Below are 18,547 nucleotides of genomic sequence, written 5' to 3' on the forward strand. Positions count from 1 at the left end.
AAAAGACAAAAACAAAAAGACCCCAAAACCAAAACACTCCATTCCACTCAAGGAACACTTTTCTGGTCAATGAACAGAACAGAGCAAGGGCAGACCTGAAGGGGTGTGCAGCTCTGAGCTTGAGTCCAGGGCTTCTGGTGGGATGGAAAAGGACCGTAGAGTGGGTCTTCTGCCCTGAGGTGACCTGGCCTGGTCCCTCTCCATTCTCTCCAGCCTCAGAGGGAGCCTCCTCCTCTCTAGGGCCATCATATCGCAGTCTCCATGGAGGGACAGTGTGTCCCAGGATCACAGCTCCCTGGGCCAAGACACTTGCTCCCACTGGTCTCACTGCCTCCTCGGCTCAGAATGGTTGCTCTCAGGCGCCTGGGTAGGGGTCTCACCTGCATCAGGGTGCGCAGCGACTCCACATATGACTGCTCCGTGTCCAGCAGGGTCATGGTCACGTGCTTCCGCATGTCCTATGGGGACAGGAGCAGAAGGTAAGCAGCTTTGTCCCTTCGGATCCTGTTATTTGCAGCTACATGCAGGTTCTTATGTAGGCCTTCTCACCCTCTCCCTTGCCTTCAAGGCCTGACCTCTCCCAGGGCTCCTGCTATTCTTCCAAAGCATCCTGGATGCCCCCTGCAGGACCCCCCAACATTCAAATACACCCCTTCCCGGAGTTAGGTGCCACTCCTCCAGTCCACCCGCATCCCTGCTCCAGCTGTGGACAGACCTGAGACCTCTGGTTTACTTCTTGGCTCCCCTAATGGGCTCTTGAAAAGGACCAAAAAAAAAAAAAAAAAAATCAATAAACTCTCACATTTGCAAAGGAAGATGCCTCCAGGCCACCACTCACTCCAGCTGCCAACTCTGCCAAGTCTGAAAACCCCAGCTCTGGTTCAGTGCTATGGGGACACGCCACACCTGGCAGAGTTCATGCCATCCTTCAGAGTAGGCACCGTCACCCCTGCCACAGATGAAGACACTGTGGCCCAGAAAGGTGAAGTCAGTGCTGGAGGTCCAATAGCTGGGCCACTGGCAGACAAGGCTGGACCTCAATTCTCTTTTAAAAAGTTGCTGAGCCCTCCAACATGCCAGGCACTACCCTAGGCATTTTACAAAGGGTCATCAAAAGATAATATGGTGAATGTTCAAATGTTTAAAAATTATTACAATAAAAGACACATTGCTATTAATACTCAAAATACTTCCCCTCCCTTTGAACACACTTATTCCAGCATTCTTGCCACTTTCTGAAGCAGTGCTGGAAGTCCTCTTTCCTGAGTGTCTTTACAAGGTATGACAAAAAATAAGAATGCTGCTGCTGAGTGCCATACAGTGGGGAGGCAGGACCATAAGAACATGACGGTGTGTTCGCATCCTCCTTATTTACCGGATCTGGCTGGCACTGTGAGACTTCCACATCTTCCCCAAAGTCAAACTGACCATGAAAGGTACACATTTTAATCAATTCAGGACATTAAGGCAGCCCCAGCTGCACAACTAAAGACACAAAGAAGGACTTCCAGAACTGCTTCAGAAAGTGGCAAGAACGGGGCTGGGGATTTAGCTCAGCGGCACAGCGCCTGCCTGGCAAGTGCAAGGTCGTGAGTTCGGTTCCTGGTCCTGGAAAAAAAACAAACAAACAAAAAAAAAAGAAAGTGGCAAGAACTATGGGGTAAGTGTGTTTAAACTGAAAGAGAGTGTTTTTAAGTGAATTCATGGTAATGTGTCTTTTATTATAAATTTTAAAAAAATTAAACATTGACTGTATTTTCTGATCATACCTCATATATTATCTAACCTTCTTTCCTGATCATGGTGTGAACATTCTCCTCATTTTAAGGACTGGGAGAAGGAGAAGCAGTCACTGACAACTCCATCCTGAGGATTGAGTTACAGTGTCCCCAAGAAGTTGCGCAGCTCCCTGCACCCACACCCCATGGAGACAGGGTGCCCACCCCTGCCAGGAGAGCCCTTTGCTGTGAAGAGGCTTTGCCAGGAGCCAGCTGGAGAAGGTGGTCTTGGGACTCAGCCCCACTGCGCACCTTTCTCCTGGTGCTAAGCTTATCCCAGGTCCGCCTCCTTCGAACTCAGGGGCTCAGGGCTCAGACCTGGCCCCAGTGTCCTACCATGAGGTGCACTCAGAAAGGTGGGCTCCCATGCCAGGAACTCAGTGGCTGTGAGGGAAGTGATGCCCCCCGAGGGAAGGGAGCAGGCTGGCTTGCCCAGTCCTGCCGGCCGTGTGCTCTGATGTTCTCACCAGATCCTGCCTCACAGTACCCAACAGCTCTCCTCCACACTTCTGAGGCCACAGCTTCCAGCAGGAAGTGGTATGAGATGGGCACCCAGTAGGGAGGGGCTGCCAAGGAAAGGCCTGGACGCCCAGCCCTGCCCACCGTCCCACTGGACACCTCTGCACCTCCCAGACATGGCCTCAGACTTCAGCTCCCTGACACAGGTTCTGTTCTCTCCACTGCACACAGTCAAGTCAGAGAGGTGACGCGACTAGCTCAAGGTCACAGTCAGTGACAAGGCCAGGACCAGAGTCTCCTCAGTCACCTCTTGCTGGGTCTTAGGGTCCCAGCACCCCAACATTTCACCCAGAATGACTGGGCAGAAGAGCCCCAGCTCTGCCTTCCCCGGCTGTGTGACCTCGGTGGTCACTTAACCACTCTGTTTCCATGTTGTCCTCCATGAAATGGAATTAATCATCCTTCCATTTCCTTGTTCCCAGCACTGCAAAAGCGCAGCAGTGGGAGTAGGGCAGTGTCAACACACAGCGGCCCTCACTGTCCACTTTCATCCCACCTCCGTGAGACCACAAAGAGCACTTCCTGACAGCAGGATGGCAGGGCCCCTCAGCCACTCCCCGCCCACACCTCTCTCCTGGCCAGGCCCAGCCCAGTGGGCACAATGAGGGTCATGGTAGGGAGGTTTCCTGAGAGACAGGGCTGGCACTGGGACTATGGAGCGGGAGGGAGCTGGGGAGGCTGACGCTGCAATGCCTGCCTTTCCCAGCCTCCTCCCTGCTGCAAAGCACACCGGGCTGTCACTCCACTGTCAGGTAAGGATACAGAAAGCAAGGCCATCTCCCTGTCACTGCGTGAAGCCCCCTTCTGCACGCGCCCGGACACAGGGGGAGTGGAAGGGGTGGGAAGAGACTGCAAGGAGCAGAAAGACAACGCAGCTGTCAACCAGATCGGCAGGCCCACCTGTTCTGGGCGGGACAGCCCTGTAGGCCCAGCTTCCTTCCAGAGCCCCTCACCCCTCAACAGCCCAACCCTAGGTCACTGCATGAGGCCCTGAGGGAGACAGCAGGAAGGCAGAGGGAGGCCTCTCTTAGTGAGACCAGGGCCATCCCAACCCAAAGGCAGACCCTGGTGTGCACAGGGTGAAGGCAGAGACTGGAGGGCAGCAGAGACACACAACAGGGCACGGCACCTGGACAGGACAGCGCTGCACCCCCACTGGGCTGTAAGAGGGAAACAATCACCATCCAGGCCCAAGAAGACACACACAAGCAAGGAACAGCCGGGAGGCCTTCCCCTCCCCCGCTGGGCACATACTGGTGGTGCGGGGGACGGGGACACCACAGTTCCCAGCCAGAATCATCTCTAAAGTCCAGCAGGCCCAGCAGGGAGAGGAAGGCAAGGGGCAGGCAAAGCTGGCTACTCCCCAGCGTGCGCACGCGCGTGTGCACACACACACACACACACACACACACACACACACACACTAGGTGCAGCCACAAGCCTCAGAAAGACACCAGAAACCGTCCTGCCGCCTGCCTGTAGCCCCAGCAGATCCCTGGCAACAAACCTGTTTCTATCCTGACCCACTCCACAAGCTGACTGTCACCAGGCCTTGACCTCAGCACCCTGCCAGCCAAATCACCCCCTGCCAAGGCTCCTCGCCTTCAACCTCCCTGCTGACTTCATCGCAGGTCACAGCGCCCCAAGACCAGCGGCCAGGGAGCTGGGGCCCTGATCGGAGCTCTCAGCCCTGTGCGCCATCATCTGCCCATGCCTGCCTCCCTGATCGCCAGGGCCAGCTGAGTCCTAGGCCAGAGCCCCAGTCCTGGTTGTTCTCCTCCTCCCCGTACCTGGGCCTCCCCGAGGTCCTCAGAGTCAGCGCCACTGCCCTCGGCGGGCTCCCCGGAGGCGGCGGCCGGGCCCAGCTCGCGCATGTCTTCCAGCGCGATGGTGAACTGGGCCAGGGTCTTCACCATCTGCAGCATACGGCCGGCCCGCCGCTGGGGCGGGGTCGCCTAGGTGGCGGAGGTGGGGTGCAGGGGCGGTTCGGTGCTGGGTCTGGGCCCCCTCCCACCCTTGCTTCTCCGGGGACTCGGCCCCACCGCGGTGTCGGAGTCAGTTTCCAGCGTCGCTGCGAGCGCGGCAGCGAAGCGGCCGGCGGTGGCGCTGTGGCCTCCTCCGCGCTGGGAGTGCACCCGGCGAGCCCCGCGCCGCGCCACTGGGGGAGGGGTCCCCGCCCTCGGCGCCTGGCCGCGCCGCCCCTCCTCGCACTGCCCGCCCAGAACTGCTGGACCTCACCTCCGCTCGCCAGCCTCCCCTAGCCCCAACCCCAGGACATCCGACGACAAAGGCGAATACGCGCTGCGACACGCACTTTCTGTCCACACCGGTACCCAGCTTGGGCACACACTGAATTTGGACACACACACAGGGGCACACACAAAGCAGGCCGTGTGCGCCACCATCTCCATGTGCCGGATGGGTCAGCCCAGTGCACCCACGTCAACACACTGCAGTCCCACACAGATCTGGACCCTGACCCACGAACCGGACCCTGGCACACTGTGGCACCTGCTTCCTTGTTCCCTTATCTATGGTAGGGCAGAACCAGCTACCCAGGGAGGCAACACATCCCTGGTGACTCCACAGGTTCCTGAGCACTTGGGTGTGAGGAGGAGGCGACCACCAGGGGACCACCTGGAGTCACCCTTATCCCCATCCATTGGGCCAACCCAACCAGCTTGGCCTGTGTCCTGTACCTGGCACTGTGCCGGAAAGTTCCAGGCCTGGTGCTCTCTGGTCCCCCAGCACCTCACTGGGGAGGGGCTTTGGTACTTACATTCCTCTTCACTCCACTAACGTGCTCCCCAATATCTCCAAGCAGGACCTACTTCCTCAAATCCCAGGGTGAGGCCAGAACCTATCCCAACACGCTCAGCCCTGGTTGGGGTGGGAGGGTGAGCAAGCTGGTTTTACAGGAGGCGGCCTGCAGGGGCTGGAAGGTGGTTCTGATGCACCCTGCAGCTGGGCCTTGTCCCTGGCTAACTTGACCTTCACCTAGCCCCCAGCTGCCCCTTCCACATCTCATTTCGCCTGAGTGTCCTTTGCAGTGGGGACATCCACACCTCATCATCCAAGCAAGGCCCATCTCTCCACCTGACCACCCCGTTACAGTTCAGATTCAGAGTGGCCCTCAGAAGTCTCCTGTGTTCCAAGTGGGGGCTTTTGGAAGGTGACTGGCTCATTGTAGGGGGTAAATTCATCAGATGGATCCATCAGCGCATCCTAATGTGCTGCTGGGAGGCAGAACCTGGTTGGGAGGGGTGCGTCCCTGAGACGCTCGTGGAGGACGTGCTAGCCTCTCCAGCTCCTCTTCTCTCTGCTTTCTGGCTGCCTTAAGGTGAGCAGCCTTCCTCCAGCACACCCTTCCACCAGGATGTCTCTGCCCTGGAGCTGGCCAACTATGGACTGGATTCACTGACTGTGAGCCAAAATAAACCTCTCCTCCTGTAAGTTGTGGGTGCAGGTTTGTGTCTAGTGACTCCTGTCAGCATTATAATACATGCCCCTTTCCTTGATATGCCCTAGCCACTTCTGTTTAACATCTGGAAACAGACCACACCTCCCCTACCTGGGGGCCTTGTCAAGCCTTTTCCTTCTAGCAATGCCTACTTCTTTCCTTTAAGAGCGGTCTCTACCCAGATGTCATCCCTTCAGGGAAGCACTCTGTGATGTTCACTTTAGCTTGCGGATGCTTGCTCTGTGCTCTGAGTTTTGGTTTTCTTTACCTTAATCAGCGATCATGGTTTGTAATGAAACATTTCAGCAATGACTAGATTAATGCTCATATCCTCCCAGGAGACTGTGGGCTCCCTCAAGGAAGGGTCCATGTCCTTTTGTAAGCGAGGGCGCTACAACAAGCCCCCAGTAACTTTCTTTCCTTCCTTCTCCCCCAACCAAGCAGTTACCAGCTGGCTGGGAAGCAAACCAACATATGCAGGTTCCCTGGCATCCCCACTGGCAGGACCAAAACCCCCATGCTGGCCCCTGCAGCCTTCGTTCCTACTCCACCCCATCCCCCACTCCTCACCCTCATTCAGCCCTCAACCAGGCAGTTCCTGTCCCCACCTCCTTCCAAAGGAATTACTCCTGTTCCCCTCCTGAAAGGGCAGGCCACGTCCTAGGCAGCAGTGGCCTCCTCAGAGTCCAAAACGTCCAACATGAGAATGTTTACCCCACATGCGGCAGTCAGTGTCCAAAGCCAAAAATTAAAACAAGAACAGATTTTCAAGAGAGTAGCAAGATGAAAGCCAGTGTGACCCCCATACGGCGGCGGGTCCCAGGGCAATGAGCATAGCACAGATGAGGGGGATGTGGGTAGCAGTCACAGCTGACACCTGGCCGATGCTTGGTGAGTTTGTGTGGCTTAAGTGAATGAACCATCTTCTCCCTCGGGTCCCCCTCAAGGTCAGGCTCCAGCTTGCATAGTGGAGTGAGACGCTCTGCATGAAGCCCCTGTCTGCCTCTACAGCAGTGGTTCTCGAAGTGCAGCCCCTGGAGCAAGTCTCAGCACCTCTTGAGAATGTGCTGCAAACTCTTGAGAATTTGCTGAAACTCTGGGCTGGGGTCCAGCAAGGGCCTTTCACCAGCCTTCTGTATAATTCTAAAGCACGGTAGCACAGAGCCTACAAGGCCTGAAGCCTGTCCCAACAGCCACCACATCCCATCCCAGAGCAGCAGGTCCTTGCCGAGCCTTCTCTGCTCTTGGGTGACAGAAGCAAAGGGCCTCTAGGAGCCCCCAAGCCCTCCTCTCTCATGAGTTTGGACCCTGAAATTCAGTGAGTGATTCTGCCTTCTCCCATCTCAAGGGATGGCTGGCAGGCTTCCCTGTAGGCAGTGGATATCTCCTTCTTCCTTCCTCTCTCAGGGGTAGGGCTGTAGGGGAAGGGTCTGGAGCAGCCAGACTGCTTGACTGAGTAGGGTTTGGGAAGAGGACAGACACATCCAGTGTCCAGGACAGATACCCAGGTCCTACAGATAATCCCACTGGAGCACCTGTGGCCTAAGGGCCCCAATGTGGCCCTCTTGGAGACCACTTTGGATACGGAACCCACATGTGTCTTTCTGTCAGGATACCTCTTTTAGCCTGACTCTCCCAAGCCACCTGACCTCTGGCCTCAATTTCTTCCAACTGTGTGGGAGGCAGTGCAGAGCTTGGGGTTGGTAGACAGATGGATCTACTCCCTCAGTGACTGGAACAGGACACAGCCCAGCAAGAAAGACTCTACTTTGCTGGCTTCCAGGAGCTCCCAGACCACACATGGGCTTAGTAGAGGGAGGTACCTCTGCCTGGGAAAAAAGCATCAGGGAGGGCTTCTGGGAGGAGATGGGAGGGCTTTTGGGAGGAGGTGGGGCTTGAACATGGTCCAGGGGACTGCGGGTCCAGAAGCATGTGGGGACCAGAAGACAGAGTTCATTGGAGGCCCCTGCCCTGGAAGAAGGCCTCGCTTGGTGCCATAGGCATTGCCTGCTGCTAACTGCTACATCAAGGATGGCTAATTAGATCCAAGCCTGTTGCCACGGTAACCGGGGGAGCCTGGTGGGGCAGGGAAATGAAAGGAAGCAAAGAGAAGCAACAGCAGCACACAGTGGCTGAGTCAGGGTCTCCAGGGATTGCCCCACAACACAGTGATTGGGGCATCAGAGCCCTGCAGCACGAGGTCAGCTAGGGTGGGGCTGAGGGCACCCCTGCAAGTATGAATCTGTTGTTCCTCTGAGCTCCCCTTTGGGTGCTAATTTCATTTTCCTTTCTGGGGGCCTGCAGTTGTCCAGAGCGAGCCTGGCTTAGAAGAATTTTTGTACATGTACAAGGTGGTCGGTGAAGGGCCACAGGCCCTCCTCCCCAAATCCCACACCTTCCCACAGACACCCTCTTCCCCTTACCAAGCAGCCACCACCTGCTCCTTGTCAGGGGAAAGCAAAGGACAGAGAGGGCAGGAGGGCTGTGCCCCACCTAGACCACCACCCCACTCCAGGAGAGAGGCTCAGGACCCCAGCTCCTTGGGACCAGCCTTTTGCCAGCAGCTGGGGAACCCCTAATTTTTCCTACCCTTACCCAGCTGCTGACAACTTCTCCATCTCTGAAGAATCCTGGTACCCAGCTTATCTGCCTCCAGATACACCGCCCACTCTAAGCCTCACCAGGACTGCCTGCATCTAGACGCTGGCTACGTGGGATCCTGCAGCTACTACTGGACAAGTTGGGAGACTAAAGATGATCAGGTTTGGATACACCATGGACTAGCAGATGGATGATGAGTAATGGCTGAGCCGATGAAAGGATGAAATGATGACAGATGAATAAGTATGAAACGAGTGGGTGAATGAATGACAGGTGAATCCATGAATGGCCATACAGATAAACAGTTGTGGATGGATGGATGAAGAGCTACTGTAACTTTTATTTTAGTCATTTGTTGATTAGTTCAATAAATATTTATTGAACATCTACTAGTATCAAGCCCTGTACTGGATCCCATCCTTTACCAGCAGGTGACCTCTCTAAGCCTCAGTTTCCTGGTATATAAAATGAGAGGATAACAATAATAGAGCCCTTAATGGAGGGCTGCTGTGGGGGTTGAGAAGCCAGGGCTTGCTGAGCAATGGTAGAGTACCTGACCCTGAAAGATGTCCAGACAACATCAACCACGGCAAATTCTGATTATAGGGTTCTCTGTGTTCCAGTTTGGGCACTCTGGGGCCCAGTGACTCTCTTGACAAGTATTTATAGAGAACTGCAGATGGGGAGGGCTGGAGACCCACCCTGTAGGAGCCATATGAGGCCTTTCCAAGATGGTGTCTCCTTCACAAACTGTCCACACTTGTCACTTCTTTTTCAGTTCCCGCCTTCCTACCTAGACTGTGGTGCCCAGCAAACACAGACCTCTTTTTTTACTTTTAAAAAAAATAAAATTGCTCAGCAAGCCCTGGCTTCTCAACCCCCACAGCAGCCCTCCATTAAGGGCTCTATTATTGTTATCCTCTCATTTTATATACCAGGAAACTGAGGCTTAGAGAGGTCACCTGCTGGTAAAGGATGGGATCCAGCTGGCCACCTCAAGGCCCTTGCTCCTAAGCCCCCTCCCTGGACCTCCTCCTGCCTCCCTAGCAAACTGGTTACTGGAGCTGCCTTTCTCCAGTCTCTCGTTTCAGGGAGAGTGACACAAACAGGTTCTCCTTACCCAGGAAGGTAAAAAAAATACTGTGCACTGGGAACCTGGGATCAAGGAGGAGCCTCTGCCCTGGGAACCCATTCCTGGCTAATGGCTTGGCTGGACTGGCCTGTACTCCTGACCCCACCCACCAACGTCATCAAGTATGGAGTTGGCATTGGACGTTCCCAACCTAATGGACCATCTATTTCACCAATGGCTGCTGCCTCCTTGGGTCCTTGGTTCATCAATGAGATGAAAGTTCCCCCAAAGGGACAATTTGGTATACAGACTAAGTGGGACAGCTCTGGAGCCTTGTGGCTCACACTCAAATCCTGGCTTTGCTACTCACTAGGGGTATGGCCTTGGGCAAAACATCTCACTTCCTGGGGTCAGTCTCTGGCTTTATTTGTTCCTTTCTGAGGCCTCTCCCCTCTTCATCGGTCTCTTCCCCTTGGCTTTCCAGGTCATATCCTCTGCTCTTAGACCTCCCTTCTGGAAGGATCTGCGCAGTTCCCAGGCCTCATAGGCTACTGGAAGTGAAGTGTGCAAGCCACAGGGCTCCCAAGGGACTCGCTACTCTGGAGAACATGCTTTGAGAATTGAACCCGCAGAACCTCCTGCTATGGGAGCACCAACCTGTAAAGGTGGGTCTATGTGTATATTTGGTGGTGCAACAGTGATACTGCATGTGTGCCTTTCGTGGCTCTTTTATGTGGGTGTACACCTCCGTCAGTGGTCATCTGTGAACATGTGATTGCACACAGGTATGAGGGGGATAGTCCATGTGGTTCTATGACAGAGGTGCAAAGTGAAGGGGCCACTTCGATAATGATAAAAAAAATAACTGGGCATAGCAGCACACACCTGTAACCCCAGCACTCCAGAGGCTGAGGCAGGATGATCACTGTGAGTTTGAGACCAGCCTGGGCTACATACTGAGTCCAAGGCTAGCCTGAACTACATACAGAGACCCTGTCTCAAAATAAACAAACAAACAACAAAAAGATAGCCAAAGCTCATTTACTGAGCACTTTCTATGTACTAGGTTTGCACTAAGTACATCACCATTTCATTTCATTCATCCCACATAAGTATGGTAGATGATGTTTTTCAAAGATAGCTACCATTGAGCTGGGTATGGTGGTGCACGCCTGTAATCCCACCACTAGCGAGGCTGAGGCAGGAGGATCATTGCAAGTTAGAGACCAGCCTGGGCTATAAAGTGAGCCTGACCTGCATAGCGAGACCCTGTCTCAAAAAGACTAAACCAAACCAAAGCAAACCAAAGATAGCTACCATAATTTGTCCATGTGACGTCTTACATCATGGTGCTGACACTCTTCCCATAGGAGATGAAATTCAGGTCCCACTCACTTCCTAGAGACTAGGCAGAGCTCTGTGACTGCCTCCACCACAGGGCATAGTAAAAGTGACGCTATGTGACATCCACATGCCAGGCACTCTAACCCTGATCTCTCCACATGCTCACTCTTGAAGAGGCTTTCATGTTGGAAGCCCAGCCACCAGCAGAGGCCATGTGTGACAGCCCTGTGAGGTCCCAGCCACATGTCAGCATTAGGCGCCACATTTCTGAATGAGGATGCCTTCAAGGAGATCCCTGCTGAGGCATCATCTGACCACATGTGCATGGAGAACCACCTACCTAAGGAAACAGGCTCAGTGAGCGTGCAGCCAGGGTTACATGAACAGTAACTGGCAGAGCTAGAATAGGAGTCAGGAGTTCTTAATGTGCTGATGGGAGAAGTGAAGCAAAGGGGCGATTTCTGCATAGAACTGAACTTCCTCTATTGAGCCAGAAGGGTTGAGCTGGGACGCCAGCATGCTAGCACTGGAAACCTCACCATCTGCTCCAGAAACCATCACTGCTGACTGAAAGGAGGACTGGGTGGCAAAGGAGTCCTGTGCTGGGGCTTAGGCCTGGCTTCTGGGAGCTGAATCTGGCTCTCTGCTCTCTCAGCCAGGAAAAGACACCCTGACGGCTACACGCCACGCCCATCCCCTGCTGGACCTCCAGGTATGAGGCATACTCCCCATATCCTCAGTGAGGACTTCCATCTACAGCTAGCTAATGTTTAATGAGGTGGTTTTCAAATGTATTGTCTAAGTCCTCACACCAATCCTCTGGGTTATCACCATTTTACAGATAAGGAAACAAAGCCTCCAAAAAGTAGAGCAACTTAAACCGAGAGGTGACTATAACTGGCACATCAGAGAAGTCTAGGGACTTCACCAGGGTCACAGAGCACATGAGTGACGAGGCAAGCAAAGAACAGAACACCCCAAGTGGGGGAGCGCATTCTCTTCCCCGATAGGTGAGACTGAGATGGAAATAGGAGGAAGATCTCTATGCCTGCCCCACCCCGACGACAAGATCCACAAAAGCAAAGACCAGGTCTCAACAGACAGTAGGTGCATAATACCTATCTATGGACCATCTTGCTCCTTTTGTCAACTTGCTCCTCACTGGGGGTTCAACTCCCTTTCTGTAAACAAATGGGGAAGGAAGGAAGGGGCAGGTGGACTCCTAAATTCCCCACCAGGCTCCCTGTGGGGGCCGGGGAGTCAGACCTAGAGACCACAGTGGACAGACAGCTTGACCTTTCTCCCTTATTTCAGCCACAATCAAGCCTGGTTTAGGGGGAGGGAGCTGGGACTCCAGACGCCCCAAGGTGGCAGCAGAGGCCCGCAAGGCAGGGACTGTGCCGCATGTGGTTTGAATTTAACTCCAGTGTTTTTCATGTGGGATTTTTTTCCCTTTCTTTCTTCTCTGTCACCCCGCCCCCTTTAATTTCAAGACGATACAGCTGGACCTTCTAGGCTGAGAAGGAAAATTTCTTAACATCGCTGATGATAGCCGGAAGCAGAAGGTGGGGGTGGAGGTTTGGTTAGACCCCAACAGATTGAAAAGCTGGTAAATTCTGCATTTAATTATCTTCTCAGCTCAAGACCCAGCGACTGAAACCCCCATTTTAGGCAGAGAAATTGAAAGCCAGATCTTCTGAGACTCACTTCCGAGTGAGGAGGCAGGCTGCCTTTCCCTTGGGGGGCAGGGTAGGCCCACCTCTGGGAGCTCATGAAACCTTAGGGTGCCATCTGCTGAGTCAGGTAGCCAGCCCTACTTTAGGGGCTCCCGGTAAACACCCCCCACACTTTTGCCCACATACTGGTGGTCCTGTGTCCTGGCCACGGCTCAGCACTTCTGGATGAGATGACCTCTGGGAGCCCTCCCTTCCCAGCCCTACGTATTACTTCACTCAAAACATTGCAGTACCTCGCTCAGCAACAGAACACTGCAGAGAACTGGGCCTCATATGGTCTGGGCCACAATCACCACCTTGTGTCTGTGAATGTCCTTCTCCCAGCCTCAGCTTCCTTACTGGGAAACAGGGGGGCACCTACTGCTCAGGAGGTGCTCTGGAAGGAGGGCTCCTCTCTCTCCTCTCCCCAGTTTTCTAGCACGCAGGGAGGCTGGGGTGAGGGGTCGTGGGAACGGAAGTTTCCAGGGTCTGTTGTCCAGCCTCTCCTTCCCCTCCCTGCCTGGGACCCAAAGGGAGGGCCTCCATTTGTGTGTGTTGTTGGGTGAGATGGGGTGTCCTGTCTCTGGGGCGGAAGATGAGTCACTAGGCAGTGAGCCAGGCATCCTGGGAAAGGCGAGGCCAGCCTCAGGCCAGAGCCCCAGGGAGCTGGGGGTTAAGAGGAGAGCTGCCTGGGCTGTGGCTAAATCCTGGGGGCTCTCAAAGTCCCACAGCCACAGAGGCCATCTTCCTCACTTACCGTGGTGCCAGAAATGCTACTCAGGACATCAAAGGCCCAGGAGGCCTAAGGTGGAGGGGGCCCCCACCAGCCTGTCACCTGACCTCGAAGCCCCCTCAAGCATCCAGGCTGGCCTCTTCTCTGCCTTCCAACAGTCTTACCCCCACCTGTGTACCTTGGAGCCCTCCCCTCCTTGGTTGCCTCCTTGCTCTTGGTCCTGTTCAAGTCCCACCTAGCTTTAATGCTCTGCCTCTTCCAGGAAGCATCTTAGACCCTCTGCCATCCTATCTCTTCCTCCTCAGTAACTGTCCCCACTATAGGCCATGGCAGAGTCAACTACCCTGGGATAGCTCCCTGGGCAGCATTCTTCTGATCAACATGCTAGGACCTACAGTGCGCCAGTCCTGTGTAACAAAGTCTGTGAGCTCCAGGGGGAGACGCCTCTTTCTTGTCCTTGCAGCCTGCGAGCTTAGACCACAGCCTGGCCCCAGGAGGTGTTCAGTGCCTAGTTGTGAATTAGTGGATGAATGAAAGTAGGTATCAGTGCAGTGAATGTGCACAGCACATTTACAAAGTCTTTGTTCAACCCTCTCGCAAAGGAGGGAGACAGAGAAGGGACCATTCCTTCCCATGGGACATATACAGTGAGACACTGAAGCTCAGAGAGGAAAGCGTCTCAGGACTTTAGAGTAGCAGCAGTGAGCTGAGCTAGAACCAGGCTTCTGAGGCTCTTTCACTACAGCTTATCTGGAGATGAGCAACCAATTAGGCTGCCTATCGCCTCACTTTCTCTACCCCCCACCCTGTTCTGGGACGCAGGGGACAATAAGGGGGGTGTCAAGTTCTATCCATCAGCAGTCACTCCAGTCCTGGACCTGGTGACCTTGGCCTAATGCAGAGCCCAAGGAAACTCCCTTTTCATGATATTAGGTCAGCCTGGGGGTGATCTTGATACCCAGGGGTAGTACAAGGCCTTGCTCCAAAGATCCTCTACCCGACCCTCCAGGGGCTGTCACTGGGCCTGGACCATGCTGGCAGAAGTAGTCTCTGTCCCAGCAGACCAGGGCCACCTTGGACATCTAGGCCTTACTGTACTTTATCCACAACTAGTGAACAACACAGGCACAAAGTGGACAACAAGATTCATAGCTCAAGGTCAGCCTGAGCCAGGACAAGGCTTCTCTCTCCTGAGGCTCCAGGACTAAGGTTACCACATGCAGGAAGCCATCCTGACAACTTAGACCAGCCCCTCCTCTGAAATTTGGAGCTTCAGCTTTGAACATCAGAGTCTCTCTAGTCTTGCTGTCATATCTGTCAGTAAATGGCACCACTGTTCATCTATACCTTGCAGTTCATTCAACACTTGTAGGACCTAATCTCAGAGACCCTCACAGCAACTTCATGGGGAAACAGAGGCTCGGTGGTGAGTCACAAAATGCCCAGGTTCTCAGGAATAAGCAGTGGTGGGTCAGGTTCAAACCCTGCCTCTGCCACTGACCAGTTGGAGCTGTGGATAAATCACTTAACCTCACAGAACCTGAGGAGAGAAAGAGAGCAAAAACCTAAAAATAGTAACTTTATCTGTTGAGGGATTCTATAGTCTGCTTACTAAGCGCTTCACAGGTGTTAATTTAACCTCAAAATATGGTGCTGGGCGGACCTTGTTATTACTGCTCTACAGAAGAGGGCAGGGCAGCAGGAGAGGTAAGGACCCTACTCAAGGTCTCTCAGGCACACAAGATTGCAGCTCCCAGGGGACCCCAGGCAGCAGAGGAGCCCTATCTATCCAAAGCATCAAGAGAAGGAACACCTTTCAGCCAGGAGCAACCCTGAGAGCACCTAGGCTTCGAACATCCAACCCGAGGGTCCTGTGAGTCACTGCACTTCTGGAGTTTTTTTGTTTTGGTGTTGGTACTGGTTTGAACCTGTACTAGGCAAGTGTTCTACCACTGAGCTACATCTGCAGCTAGCTGTTTATCTATCTATCTATCTATCTATCTATCTATCTATCTTTCTTTTTTTTTTTTGTCTTTTTTGAGACAGGGTCTTGCTATGCAGTTCAGGCTGGCCTTGAGCTCACTTTGTAGCCTAGGCTGGCCTCGAACTCACAACAATCCTCCTGCCTCAGCCTCCCGAGTGCTGGGATTACAAGCGTGCACCACCACGCCCGGCTTCTATCTTTCTTTTTATTTATTTATTTATTTAGTGGGACTGACGATTGAATGTTCACAATGAGCTACCTTCCCAGCTATTTATTTATTTAGAGACAGGGACTCACAGAATCCCTAAATTGCCCAGGCTAAGTTTGAACTTGTGATTCTTTTGCCTCAGCCTCCTGAGTTGCTGGGATTACAGGCATGATCTAGTTATGGGGATCTTTGAAATACTATGGAGAAGCATTCAGCTGTAATACTAAATGAAAGAAGCATGCATAATCCCACTGTCTAAACATCATTTAGGGGCTGGGGATTTAGCTCAGTGGCAAAGCGCCTGCCTGGCAAGCGCAATGTCGTGAGTTCGGTTCCCGGTACCGGAGAAAAACCAAACCAAACCAAACCAAACCAAAACAAAACAAAACATCATTTAAAGGTACCAAAAAATCAGACACACAGAGAGAGGGAGAGAATACACTAGAACACTAACAGTGTCCCAGGACATGACAGGGTAAAATCTCAGACCACTCTCCACTATGTCTGGCTGACTTCCAGGAAGCCCACCTCTAGGCCTCAGTTTCCTCATCTACAAAGTGGAGAACATAAATGCTTACTTAGCATAATGGCTAAAACAAAGGGAGTGCTCAATAAATACTGGCCGTGGTTACTTTAGGAGAAGTATTTTAGGAGCAAAATTCTAAGAGAATGTAGAAGACAGGACATCTAAGAGGTTGACTGGCCAGCCCCCTCCCAGGGCAAGCAGCCCTGCCAAGCTGTGCTTGCAAACCCCCACGGCTGAAGAGTCACCCGCTCCAATGGTACCGTGGGAACTCCTTCCACTATGGGCAGGTCTGCTTGGGAGACCTGAGTCCTTAGCATTTCTGGGTGGTCTTAGCATTGCACAGCTATAACCCCAGGGAAATCTCTCTCAGACTTCCATTCTAAAATGCTTTGGTCTCTGGATCTTCTATAGGGTGATTCTCCAGAAGACAGGTTAGGAAATTCTTGGGTGACTTTTGTCCTGAGTCCAGGTGACCATCTCTGTCCCTTGTGCTCTCTGCGATAACAGAGCAGCATTTGCTGGCTGTACTTTGTGCCTTTTCCATTTTCTCCTTTGGAAAACAACTGAGAAACCAGCTGGATCTGGCTGCCTCCCCAGTCTGTGACTCTCTAGTCCTCCAGGGGTGGGAGGCCCTCTCTGCTTCCTCCCTGGACAAGGGCCTGGTGGAGAATCCTGGAGGAGGGGCCCTGGGAGCTGGCTGTTGCCATGGCAACAGCAGTCCTGGAATTTGACCACTTGGGCCTGGGGTGGGGGTTGGGAGTTGGTCTAGGCCATGCTGGGGCAGGAGGAGGGTGCAGAGGACTAGGAAAGCCAAAGGAGCAAGGCAGGACAAGGGTTCAGGGTCCCTCCATGACCTCAGTTTTCCCATCTGTAAAGGGGAAGAGGCACGGACTCTAAGATGTCACTTTTGGGTTTGACTCAATGGTGGAGGCAGCCAGGGTAAGCAAGGCCAGCTCCTCCTCTAATGGACAGGGACCCCAGGGACTAACGACTCATCCGAAGTCTCAAAGCACATGCCTAGGTCCTAAGGGTGTGACATGTCCTCTCTAGCATCCCTGTGTCTCCAGAGTAAAGGACAAGAGTGCTGCTCATCATGGGAGGAGACACCCAAAGAAAGTTTACAGCTGGTCTGGCCCACAGTACTGAGACAGCAGATGACACGCCTGCCCCCAGGAGCTCTTGGCATTCTTGGATCCAGAAGGCTGACAAAGGACTTGCCCCACCCACCTGCCATGCCAGGCTGCAGTGGGTATTTTTAAATGAGCGCTCACCCCTTTCTGCCTGCCTTGCTGCCCACCCCCCAAAAACAGTGAATTCTGCTGCCAGCCCTCCATCTACTTAGGCAAGCCCATGTGGGTATTGATCCAATAGCCATCCTCTGGGCCCCCACCTCTGTGATACCCTCCTCCCCACAGGCAGCCCTGGGATCAGAGTGATGTCCAGGGCCCTGCTAGCTATAATACTCAAGGCCCAGGGAGAGGATGGGACTTGTCCAAAGTCACACAGCATGGATGAAGAATTTAGAAATGCTGTGCCACCAGGATGTGCTCCCACCTCCAGGTGCCACTGCAGCTCCTTCTCACTCCTCTGCCACTGGCTCTCAGCAGCCATAGCTTCACTCCCCTCTGCTGACCTTCCCACCCACGCCAGAAAGATACTACAACTGTGACTAAGTCATCCCTCAGCTTATATACCAGCCTCCCAGGAAAAAAGAGTTGGAGCCATAACTCACATTACACAGCAGGATAAATTCCAAAGAGATCAAAGATTTAAAAGTAAAACAAAATAAGAAAACATAGAATACCAGAGGAAAACATGGGAGAATTGCTTTACAATCCTGTAGTGGGAAAGCCTTCCTAACTATGACTCCACATCCAGCAGCCATAAAATAACAGCTTGATAAATTACACTACATAAAAATAAAACCTCCTCCATAGCAAAACTACACTATAAACAAAGTCAGAAGTCAAGTTGACAAATCAGGAAAAGATATTTGCAACTCATAACCCAGACAACGAACTAACCTCCCTAAAATATTTAAAGGGTTCCTAGAAATAAATAAAACCAAAAGCCAACAATCAACAGAAAAATGGACAAAAGAACTGAACCACTGGAAGGAGGAATCCAGTGTCTCTTGGATACAGGACAGGATGTTCAATCTTGCTGAGTGTAAGTGTAAATTAAAATGCACCGAGATACCATTTTGCACGTCCCAGATTGGGAAAATATCCAAAGGTCTGAAGTGGTGAGGCTGTGGGGAACTAACTCTTTTGTGCTATGGAGATATACACACCCTTTGTCTCAGCAATTCCACTCCTAAGGAGTGACCCCGTGCAAAATGATGTAAACATAAAAAGTTTGAGCTCGGCATTGCGGTGTATGCCTATAGGCTAAGGCAGGGGGATCACAAGTTTGAGCCCAGCTTGGGCAACTTAGCAATTCACTTGAGAACCCACATCAAAATTAAATGAATGAATGAATGAATGGGCTAGGGATGTAGCTCAGTAGGAAGGCCCTGGGTTTAATAGTACAGAAAAAAGAAGAAAAAACAAGTTTTTTTCACTGCAGCACTGTCTGTAAGAGCAAGTCTGTGAATAACCCAGATAC

General features: G+C 52.9%; 1 protein-coding gene across 1 annotated transcript in view; it reads right to left on the minus strand.

The window, feature by feature from the left end:
• Arhgef17 (Rho guanine nucleotide exchange factor (GEF) 17) overlaps positions 1-18,547 on the minus strand; it is a gene marked incomplete in the record, with an annotated part of 71,999 nt that overhangs the window by 33,996 nt on the left and 19,456 nt on the right. Inside the window, 1 exon segment of the mRNA XM_013511810.1 lies at positions 381-458. Coding sequence (XP_013367264.1) covers positions 381-458 — 78 coding nt within the window.

Source organism: Chinchilla lanigera, unplaced genomic scaffold, assembly GCF_000276665.1.
Source record: "Chinchilla lanigera isolate Chin_1 unplaced genomic scaffold, ChiLan1.0 scaffold00013, whole genome shotgun sequence".
Taxonomy (NCBI): domain Eukaryota; kingdom Metazoa; phylum Chordata; class Mammalia; order Rodentia; family Chinchillidae; genus Chinchilla; species Chinchilla lanigera.